Source organism: Talpa occidentalis, unplaced genomic scaffold, assembly GCF_014898055.3.
Source record: "Talpa occidentalis isolate TD23 unplaced genomic scaffold, MPIMG_talOcc4v2.1 talOcc4.10, whole genome shotgun sequence".
Taxonomy (NCBI): Eukaryota; Metazoa; Chordata; class Mammalia; order Eulipotyphla; family Talpidae; genus Talpa; species Talpa occidentalis.
The window spans coordinates 75,396,559-75,408,653 of NW_023600993.1; the positions used below are offsets into that span (position 1 = coordinate 75,396,559).

Consider the following 12,095-nt stretch of genomic DNA (forward strand, 5'->3'; position numbering starts at 1 on the left):
CTAACCCTATTCTAAAGAAAACATTGGTTGATTCTATAATGAGAAAGTTAAGCCAGACAAGAATATTGCAAAATAATTCCCAATCTTTCCTGTCAAAATGACCCAAATATTCTTTTACATAACACAAAGTTTAATAAACCATTGGTCAATCAAAAAAAAAAAAAAACCACCAAATTTGAGCTACAAATAAGAATATTTTTACTACAGTATCAATCACTGATTCTTTTCTTTAAAGAACATAGACTTCAGGCCTCCCCTGGTGGTGCAGCGGTTGAGCTCTGGGCTGTGAAGCCACCTTCAGCCTCTGCAGCACCAGTTCAATCCTCAGCCACCAGTGAGGGTCCCACATGGTGTGACAGACCTTTCCTGCAGTTCCCCCTGCTCCCCTCAGCAGTGTATTTCATCAGTCTGTCTGTTCTGTTCCCTGCTCTGGCTCTGGTGAATTCTCTCACACTCCTGCGCTTCTGACTGTACCCAGTGCTTTGTATAAATAAATAAATAAATAAATCTTTAAAAAAAAAAAAAAAGGTAGGGCCTATTTAAAAAATAAATAAATAAAATAAAGAACATAGGCTTCATTTTATAAAGTGACTATTCACCAAAATACAAACTTAATAAAAATCAGTATGTTCCTCAAAACCCTAAAGCTTAATGATATATATTACATGAAAATATAAGGATGTATACTCTCTAGTCACTATTATTTATGGAATTTCATGATTAGTATTCAGAAATCATTGTCACTATTATGTTTCCCTACACACAGAAACCAAGGTCTTGATGGAATGAAAAATAAGGAAACTAATAGCCAAATGATGATATTTATTCAGTCAATAGAAGAGACTAAATATCAACCAGATATTTTTTGAGCCCACAAGGAACAGCTCCCTAACAGTCACAAAGATTTGAAAAAAAAACACAAACTTTTAGAAATTAAATTGACCTGGGTAGGTAACAAATTAGATATATATTTCCTTTAGTCAAAATTAATAGAAGTATACACCAATTTTTTTCAATTTTACTACATAATTTTGCAAATTAAATTAAGAAAAAATGTCAGTGAACACCAAATAAGCTTGCACACGAGAATTAGATAGCCTCTGGTCTTCATGAAATATCATTTAGCATAATTTTAATTAAATTTAAGTTATAATGAACTTATGACAGGTCACAAAATTATAAGAATCTATGCAAAAGCTAATTGTAGCTATTACTAAACACTAGTAGGATTCGAATCCACTTCCCTTCTCCTCTCATTCTAGAGGAAACACAGCTGCATGTCCTCCCAGAGGACTCCCAGAGATAGGGAATCATCCCTATCTATAATCTCAGTACAACTGGTTCAATTCCCATGGAAAGCTGCATTGAGAGGGCCTAGTCCAACTTCTGAAGCTGTGGGTGATTCCAATAAATATCAAGACTCTCTTTAAAATGCTGAATACTAGGGAATATATGGCACCCATGGAATTCAAGCCAGTCTAACCCTAAGAGTGTGCATTGAGATTTTTCTGCCTTGGGGAAAGACTCAAAGTTTCAGAGAAAGCATATTCGGTGACCTCCAAGAACTAAAATCATAGGCCTCAGAATTTCGCAGTGCCAAGTGCAATGCTAGATGTTAAGTACTACTCAGAAAATGAAATAAACAGTTCTCTCTCCTTTCAAAGAACTTCAATACCCACCTCTGTTCCCATCATCTTGAATTTCAGGAAGAAAGCATTGGAATTAATTCTGAGCTATTGAGTTTTTCATTTGAGAAACATTCAGCACTATTATTAAGCTTCCATCCTATCCAACCCCATCTAATGCCTATGAACTACCACCACCAAGTTACTTGTACTTTATTGGTGCTAGTAAAATTTTATACGCCAAGTCCTGCTTTCTATACCAAAAGGTAGCAACAAAAACTATGTCCCCTGTTTTCAAAAAAATGAAATTAAAACAATGATGTATAATTCAAAGGTAAGCCTTTATTTTTTAATTCATAAAACATAATATTGATGAAGTTTCAGGAATACATACTCTTATAACATGAGAGAGAAATTCACTTAACCTTTGCATATAGAGTTTTTTGGTTACATAAAATAAAAGTTTAAAAGCTTCATACTCCCATAATTTCACTTCAAGGAATTTATTCCAAGGGAATAATTAAAGATTCTCACAAGGGATTTATCTGCTAGGATGTTTTCCTCAGTCTGTTTTTAACAGTAAAAAACTTGAAACAATCTAAATTTCCAACAATGAGGGAAAAGTTAAACAAATTAGCATTCATGTGTATGACTAGCATGCATCAATTAAAAATGACATAAAATGGTCGTAGTATTTAAAAACAAAAGCACCATCTTATAAAAATCAAAATGCATCTATGAAATTAATCTTAAGTATAAACACTGAACTTTAACAGTAATATATAAGTTTAGAAATATGGAAAATGTTTGCTCTCCTTTGTATTTTACACTTTCCCCATTTTAAATAGTACAATGCATTCCTTTTGTAATCAGGCCAAAAATATTTTTAAAAATGTTTTTAAGAATCAGGCTGATTAATATGTATGAGAAACAAGAATATAAATTTCCCTAAATGCACTAAACAATTCTCAAAGCAAAAAGTCTCTAAAAACACAGAACAAACACGCAAGCAGCTTACTACTACTTCTCTCTGCACTTTTCCTTTTAAGTTTTAGTTTCTCAAAATCTCTTGAGGACTATATCACTATCTATCTCCAAGGATATTCCTTTGAACTAGACAGAAGTAAAAAAAATAATAATAATAATAATAATTAAACATGAAAACCCAGAGGAGAATTTCTCAACAGTCATATATCCCCCTTAGCAATTATTTTTTTTCTTGAGCATTATCCTCTCATTCCTTGAAAGATTTAATGTTTACTTTGATTCCACAATTCCTTAAGAAAAAAATTTTAGATTGGAAAAACTAAGAAGTAAAAGTTCAAAGGCCATATATTGAAAAATCTGTTAGGAAGCAGAACTAAATAACAAAAATGTTGACATAATACAGAGCTTTTTTTTTTTTCACTTATCCCACAGAAACCCTGTTTTTTGTCTACCCTCAAATGAGATATATAGAAGAAACCAAGAATCTTACAGTTGTAAGCTTGCACTTAAAGTGTAGCAAAAAATAAATAAATAAATAAAAAATAAAGTGTAGCCAAATAGTTCTTCTCTATACTTCATCCACATCTGACTACTCAAATATAATCTGCAGGTTGGCCAATTGACTAGTGGATTCTAATTCTACTAGTGCTTAGCAATAAATACAAATACCTTTTGCCATAGTCCAATTTTTATATTCATGTGACTTGTCAGAAGTTGCTCATACTTCAATCTAATGAAAAGCTGAACTTGATAATGATGCTAAATGACATTTCATGAGGCCCAAAGGCCATCTAATGCTCATGTGCAAACTTATTTAGAATTCACCAACTTTTTTCCACAGTGGTGATTTTTAAACTTTTGTCAAGTTTTGGTATATAGCTGAGGAGGGAAAAGGAATGATATACAGCAATTTTTCCCCCTTCACCTTATTCAGTTTGAAAGGGTTCTGTGCTAGACCTGCAGAGGAAGAGATAAGAGGTGATGTCTGAATATCTTTGTCACTATGCTAAGAATTAATGCTCCCAGAAACTTCACAGTATCATCCCATAAAGAGTTTGTAGCTAGCGGCTTATTGTTTAATAAATGTTTAAGAGGTCTGAAAATTCAGTAGATTCATAATGAACACTTGGTTTTAGAATTGCCTTTCTCCTTTAGACTTACTTCATTTACTGAATTTTTCACTCCCTTCATTTCCAGCCATGTTATCAGAAATGATGAGATGCCATCTTTTTTAATAGCTGAGTAGAATTCCATTGTTATATAAACATTTTTTTCATATTTTAGTATTTGTGTTATCAATAGGATCCTCCCCATCAGGTATCACCACCATAGGGTACCCATCACCAAATCACCTATAGTCTACCACCATAGTCCATTGTATGCCACATCTTCTTAGTCAATTCATTTGTCACTGGGCACTTAGGTTGTTTCTATAATGTAGCTATTGTAAATAGAGTTGCAATGAACACGGGATTACATATATTCCCTTGGAGTAGTGGGATAGATACCAAGGAGTGGAATTAAATACCTAGGAAGGGCCTCCCTGGTGGCGCAGGTGGTTGAGCACCGCGCTTTGAAGCTGTCTGCAGCCTCTGCAGCGCCGGTTTGATCCCGGCTGGCCGGCGAGGGTCCCACATGGCACAGCAGACCTCTCCTGTCCCGCCCACTGCTCCCCTCAGCAGTGTATTTCAGTCATTCTGCCTGTTCTGTTCCCCATTCTGTCTCTGGTAAATCCTCTCACCTTCCTGCACATCTGGCCTGTACCCCTGTCCTTGTGTAAATGAATAAATAAATCTTTAAAAAATAAAGAAATAAATAGATAGATAAATAGATAAATAAATAAATACCTAGGAAATATTTGAAAAGGTAGACAAATGCTAGAGGTTGGGGGAGGAGTCACAGCTTCTAAATTTAAAATATACATGTAAAAGTCACAATAATTTAAAATTATAGATCACTACCTCGTAACTGTCATGAGCATAAAATTCTAAATGGACTTTAATATAAATTAAATGGAGTTTAATCTAAATGGAGTTTAAAATAACCATAAAAAGTTTCTTTGGTTGGGAAAGACTGTTCTAAATTCAATTATCATTGCCATTTGTGACAACATAATGGAGCCTTGAAGGAATTATGATAAATGAAATGAATCAGACAGAGAAAGAAAAATACTTTACCATATGGATCTCACTTAAATGTGTATAGTAAAAAAATGAACTAACTAATAGAGAAAAAAGACTGGTAGGATGCAAAGGCAAGAAGTGTGGGATAGACAAATTGGGAGGAGGGAGACAAAAAGGTAAAAGCTCCGTTATAAAGTAAATAAGTCCTGAGGATGAATGTACAACATGGTGACTATAGTTCATAGTACCTTATCACCTACCATATAATCTAGCTATCCCATTCCTAGGTGTCTACCTGAAGAATAGAAAAACACTAATTCAAAGGGATGTATATCCTCCTACATTCATTGCAGCACTATTTATAATAGTACAGTTATGGAAACTACCTAAGTGCCCAAAGATAGGAGTGGATTAAGAAGATGCAGTATTTATATACAATGGAATACTACTCAGCTAAAAAAAAAAAAAAAAACAAAATTGGCATCTTGTCATTTGTGACAATATGGATGGAACAAAAGGGGAGTATGCTAAGTGAAATAAATCAGAAGAAAGACAAATATCAGATGAATTCACTCATATGTGAAGTATTAAAGAAATAAAAGAAAGCAACAGACAAAACCAAACCAAAACAAATTCTAGACATCTGACTATAGAATTGAGGTTACTAGATGGGGAGGTTAACAGCAGGGAGCAAAGAATGTAGGTGGCCCAATGGACTATGGCATTGGTGGTGGGTATAGTGTGATGATAAACATTTGAAGAGGAGTGAACCAATAGTTCTAAATTATATACAGTGTTCTATTATATATCCTTGCTACCTCAATAAGATAATATAATTTGAAAATAGGTATATTTGTTCCCAGTAAGTATTATAACAAAAAAATTCTAACCAAGCCTTTCTCCAAATAATAACAATAATAACAATACTGTATTGTATACTTGAAGGTTGCTAAGAGAATAACTCTTAAAATTTCTTATCACAAGGGAGAAATAAACTTTTAACTATGGATGGCTTTCAATCAGACACTGTGGAGATTATTTTTTAAATAAATAAATATTAAATCACTATATTGTACACCTAAAACTAGTTTAATGTTAAATGTCAATTATATCTCAATTATAAATAAATAGATACAATTCAACTAATACAAAGCATGGGGAGAACAAAATTAAAAAACTGAAGAGTTTGAAAATATAAACATTCTGAATGCTTGAAGAGAAGCTCATACCATAAAGGTATTTTGAAATAAAATGTCTTATTGGAAAGAAATATTAACAACATGTATAACAGAGGTTTACTTTTGCTTATATAAATTTTCTCCCAGTTAAAGGGAAAAAATCTCCAGTAGAAAGCCTACCATTGGGGCCTTGCTGGTGGTGCAAGGGGTTTAGCACTGCACTGTGGAGCAATCTACAGCCTCTACAGCACAAGTTCCATCCCCAGCCTGCCAGGGAGAAATCCACATGGCAAGGCAGACCCCTCCTGGCTCACCCACTGCTCCCTTCAGCAATGTATTTCAGTCTGCCTGCCTGTTCTGTTTCCCCACTCTGTCTCTGGTGGATCCTCTCACCCACCACATCTCTGGCCTGTACCCCAGCTCTTGTATGCATAAGTAAATAAATCTTAAAAAAAAAAAAAAGAAAATAACATGAAGCAAACAAACCAAAAAATAGCCATGTTAAATGCTCAATAACTTCTTTTAAAAATCTCAATATAATAATTAAATAGCATTAATCATTATTAAATTGATAGATTTGTAATTATGTAATCTAGTATTTATAAGAATTTGAACTTACATATTACCTTTGAGAAAGTATATTATGACATTCTAAGAAGCAATGGATACAAAAAGCATTTTTTAAAAAATTTGATAGCCTTTTACTTATTGATTCTTTGTGAGTAATATATTTTGAAGAAATAGTCAGAGGTGCTTATAAAGATTTTGGTATGAGGAACATTTGCTGTAGCTTTATTTTCAGAAATAAAAAATGGAATGATTACCATTTAAAATCATGTTCTTAACATTTAAGAATATGAAAATGTGATCCATATAACTGGGGGAAAAGAAGGTTGCAATATAGCAGCATAGTATTTTTGCCAAGTAAATAACAAATATGCATACATTTTAAATGCCATAAGATACAAAATAGTATTAATAGTTAACATTTCTGGATTAAAATTTGACATATTTTATGTCTTTAAACTTCTTTGTATTTACCAATTTTCTCAATAAAGTCATTAATGACATATTCAGAAAAACATTTTTAATTTATCAGTACTATAAGACATTAAAAGGAACTTACTGATAAGGCATAGCAATGATCGAAAAGCAAACCATTAATTTAGCCCTATTTTAATGTGGTTCTAAGACTACTTTGCAGGATTTTTTATATCTATGTTCAGCAAAATGACAGATGTTGTGTAATACCTCATATAAATAGAACTTATGGCAGAAATAGGTTTTGAGAGGTTTTTTTTTATTTTTCCTGAAATTGCCTTTTATTTTCCAGTATAGTTTGAGAATTAAAAAAGGGAAAGTATCATTTCTAAAACTGTTTTGGTCTTCCCAAAATAAGAATGAAGTAGCAGTTGTGCTAACAGTCATAATAGCAACTTTTGTAGTATGATAGTTTATTTGTTCCTATGTGCTGCTATCTATGGGTAATAATTTATTATACTTAGGTTTTTATGAACCCAATAAGAAACTATACAGAGCAACCCCAGTTTCTAATTCTCAGCCACAGGAAAATAATATTTACATTTTTTACCTTAATATTTTTTATTACACAACTCTTAAGATGAATTATTACCTACAAAATGCTGCAAAATTTGATTTATCAAATTATATCATTCATATTTATTAAAATATTTTTCCTTGACCTTTATCATATAGTATTTTTAAAACAATATAGAAAATATCAAATATTGGCATAGATATAGAGCAACGCTATTGGAAGTATAGTGTAATGCATCCACTTTGAAAACCACATGGCAGTTATCTATTAAAGTTCATTTATATATATATTCTATGACATAGCAATTCCACTCTCAGATATAGACCCAACAGAAGTATATATATATATATATATATATATTCACAATAATACATAAAAAACATTGATTTTATGCAAGTGAAAATTTCCATAATATAAAATTTATTGTACCATATAGTGTCCCACTACCTGATTTACCTATGTAAATACTAGGTCATATTTAAAGAAATACAAGGTATTTTGAAAAGTACATTATTAGAAAGAAATTTAAAATATCAAATCATTTCCTTAATGCAACTAAGACCAAGTGCTCCAATATACTAGTAAGGATACATAAAGAGAACTATGGAAGTTCTATAGAAAGTGATGACTGGGTTGCTTTGGTACCTTGACTGGGGGCACTACTCATTCCCCATCACTGAAAGCAGCTCTGAAATTTCCTGCCATGTTCTCTTTGTTACCAGAAAGGTAGTACCTGTTTCTCTCCTTACATATCAGGTAAACAAACTGCATAACAGAAAGCTATGAGTGGAGTTATTATATAGGAAAAAGGAAGTACAGCAGTATCAAAAGAAGGAAAAAAAAAACCCGATTAATGCAAAACAGAATACAAAGGCACTCATAGTCGATTCTGAGAGAACAAGTTGGCTAGACTTCTAGACTTCCTGTTAGGTTGCAACAACAATGCTATCTCCTAAACAGTGTCACAGTTCTCCATGAGACCCTTCTGTTCACCTATCAAGTGTGTCCTACTATGCAATAGAAATTTATTTATCATCAGAGAAAACCCTGAGACAATGTTGAACTGTACCTACATTCTGCACTCCAAAAAGCAGAGACATTCAAGAAATTACTCCCCCTCCCAAACACACACACCCTTTATGTTCTAGGAAGCAGCATACTGCAAAGAACCAATCTTTCTCATATGACTTAGATAAAACTTATGAATGACACCTATTAACCTATGACAAAGTCAGGACATAGACCTTGCAAATTTCCATTCTTTGTCTCATAAGTTAATAGCTTAACTGTTTGACCCTACTGATAATTCTGTTTGTTCAGTGCCTGTTTACTGGACTTGAGAAAACTTTAAGCTTTCCTCCTTCTTTTGGCATCCTGAACTTTACCATTCTTGAGCAAAGGAAGTAGAACAACCCTTCTTTTTTTTTTTTTTTTTTTTTTTTGAGGGTTATTATTTTTTTTTTAAATATTAAATTTTATTTTTATATTCCCCCATACAATTGCAAACGCCCCATTCTGACCCCAATCCTTCCCCTCCCGCCCCCCACCCAAAAAGTGTCTCTGGTTCATAGTTTTTTGTTGATTTTGATTTTCACTTTCTTATATTCATTTTCCTGGTCCCTTATTTAAGTTTTCTAGATTCCTGCTATGAGTGAGACCATCCAGTATTTTTCTTTTTCTTTTTGGCTTATTTCGCTGAGCATGATCCCTTCCAGTGCCATCTATGTTGCTGCAAATTGCATGTGTTTATCTTTTTTGAATGCTGAGTAATAAAGGAATAATTTCTTTATATTTTTCTTTTGTCTGAATTAGTTCAATCACCTCTCCACCACTCAGAAGAAGGAAAGAGCTTGATAAACTTGTTGGTATTAGCTGATTATTAACTCGAGCATGAAACCAATAATAATGCAACTACTCAAGCTCTTTCCAAAGAACTTTCACAACTCTCTATCACATCTCCATTAATCAAACAGCCTCGTCTCAATTTAGCATGTAGTTAGCACATTAATTGCAGCAAATACATAAAATAGATCCTCAATGTTTTTAACAAAGGAAAATATATAAAAATATCTTTATAGCAGGAAATATTATTCTAAAATATCTTGAGTCCTGTTTGGAAAAAAAATATTAAACAATAAGTACTTTGTGTAACATATACATGACCAAAAAATCAAGTACTCACCCGCATTGACTATAGCATCTACTTCTAGCAGTGTGATGTCACCTCTATAGAGAGAAACTTTTTCACTCAAACTTTTCTTCACCTGTGCTGTTTCCTGAGAATTTTCTTCTGTAATAAAATGGAATATACTTTAATTGCAATATTCTTAATTCATTGAAATGGGTCACCTCTGATACATTAGGCAACTTTAAATAAGTGTGTTAAGTACCAGGATATAGCTTAGTCTAGTGCAAATCCCTCAATACAAATGCAGTGTCACATATATAATGGCATTCAAAAGTGTAAGTATTATTGGGCAATGAGAAATTCAACATATATTATTATTATTATTATAAAAATATTAAATTTACAATAAAAGTATGCTTCATTAGTTCCACAAGGACATAATAAAAAGATATACAACTACTAAAGTAAAATAAATTTTCACAATGAAACTTATTCATTTTGTTTATTTCACTTTGTTCCTTGAAAATAATATTTACTCAGGCAAAAATACTTAGGTACACTTCTAAGTAACAAACTGACAGGCTAGAAAGGATCAAAAATATTTATTTGAATATGTGAAAATGCTCCTTTCTTATCAAATTGTATAAACCTTTCATTCTAGAGGGCGCTGGTAGACTTAAAAGAGAAATAGCTCTAACCTGCAAAAAACAAAACAGTAAACTAGTATTTTTTTAAAAAGCAAAAACATTGTTCTAAAACCTAAAATATTTATAATTATGTGTGCATATATATGTATTCATATATACAACCTGATCTATACATTTAGAACAATACTATAAATTTGAATTTCAATTATTTTTAACGACAGCAATGTTGACATATTATAAAATGTTATATGAAATCAACATTTTAAAATATATTAAGTTGCTATGCAAAAAATAGGCTTTTTAATATATCTACAGAAAAGCTGATTTATGATATTTTTTAAACTTAAATCATTTATGATCTATGTGGACTTTTGGGGAGGAATAATGCTATTTATTCACTAAGACACTCTTAAATGAGTTTGCACTTCAGGTGTTTCTGGAGGATTAGAAGCTACAGGTTATAAATCACTTACATTGTCTTTGGATCCCAATAGCCAAAGAACAAATTAGCCAATACTAAGGAAAGATCTGTGGAAAAGCATAATTTGAGGAAAGCATCTAACGCATCCTCTTCTTTGCAAGGACTTCTCTACCTGAGGATTCTACTAAATATATTCATTGGTGGCAGCGTGGTGGTGCCGCTGCTGGTGGTGATAAAGCTGGTAGTGATAGGTAGTAGTGCAGTAATAGTAGCAGCAGCAGAAGAAGAAAAAGAAGGAAAGAAGGAAAAATGTGAGGAAATCGAAGAGTAGAGAAAGACTTTCAAAGACCTCAAAATTTTAAATATTCATGATAGAGTTTATCATTTCAGGGACTTCTAGAGTACTGTTTTCCCCTGTCAGATAAAGCTAAGAGCACAGATTTTACTACCAGATCAATTCTGTTCAAATACTGTCTCTGACAATTAACAAATAGGTAACCTTGAATAAATTATTTATTCTTTTAATGCCTGTGTGTAAATCACTGACTCCTTCACAGTTAAAATGAGTTATAATGCTTAGAATAATGTTTGCCACAAAGTAAGCTCTCAACAAAACCCACCTTTTTTTAAAAAAAGGTAACATTGTTTCATTATGCATACTCAGAATACATGGACCATAATAGTTAGAAATATTTTCAAAATATGCAATTATTACAAATAAAGTATCAATATATTTAATATGATTATTAATCCTTATCAGTGAAAAACATCAAATTTTGTTTGTGTTTCACCAAGCTGTCAATGCCTGGCCCCATGAAAAAGACCTCCAGTCAGAAAACTTTGCATTCCACAGGCACATCAGTTTCTATTCTCACTGCTTTCACCAAATTAGAATATCATGATTCCCAAATAAAGAGTATTGGATGACAATAAACATTTGGTGGCTTTGTTTCACAAATCCATGAGACAGTAAATTGATAACTATTTCACAAATGAAAGCAAAATGGTTGATAATTTCAGGTCAGAAGACTGAGTAAATAGATTCCTAAGCCTTCCTCTAGTTTCAATAAGCTCTAAAAAGTATGTCTTCATTTTCTCACGAAGTATTACGCATGTGATACTGCATATGCATGTAATATTGCACTTAAAAGATACTGACTTATAAACATATGTAGCAATAAGAAATCCTATATTATCAAAAAATTAGCAAGGATATAAAACAATGGTATACTGAATTTTCAAAAAAATAAATGAATAAAAAACAAAAATCCTCAGCTGCTCTAAGTGCTGAAAAGGTGATGACAAAGTTCCACACAAATACTGAACGACAAAGGCATATATTTTAACAACCAACTGTAAATATAACAAAGTTACTGTTAGCGGTCACTTCTTTGGTATGAATAACAATATACTTCCTTTCTTTTCACA

General features: G+C 32.3%; 1 protein-coding gene across 5 annotated transcripts in view; it reads right to left on the minus strand.

The window, feature by feature from the left end:
* The window catches only part of MACROD2 (mono-ADP ribosylhydrolase 2), a 1,913,210-nt gene that overhangs the window by 1,843,310 nt on the left and 57,805 nt on the right, over positions 1-12,095 (minus strand). For all 5 annotated transcript variants that reach the window (XM_054696174.1, XM_054696171.1, XM_037494392.2 and 2 more), the window contains exon 3: positions 9,654-9,761. In XM_054696174.1, coding sequence (XP_054552149.1) covers positions 9,654-9,761 — 108 coding nt within the window. The remainder of the gene's footprint in view (positions 1-9,653; positions 9,762-12,095) is intronic.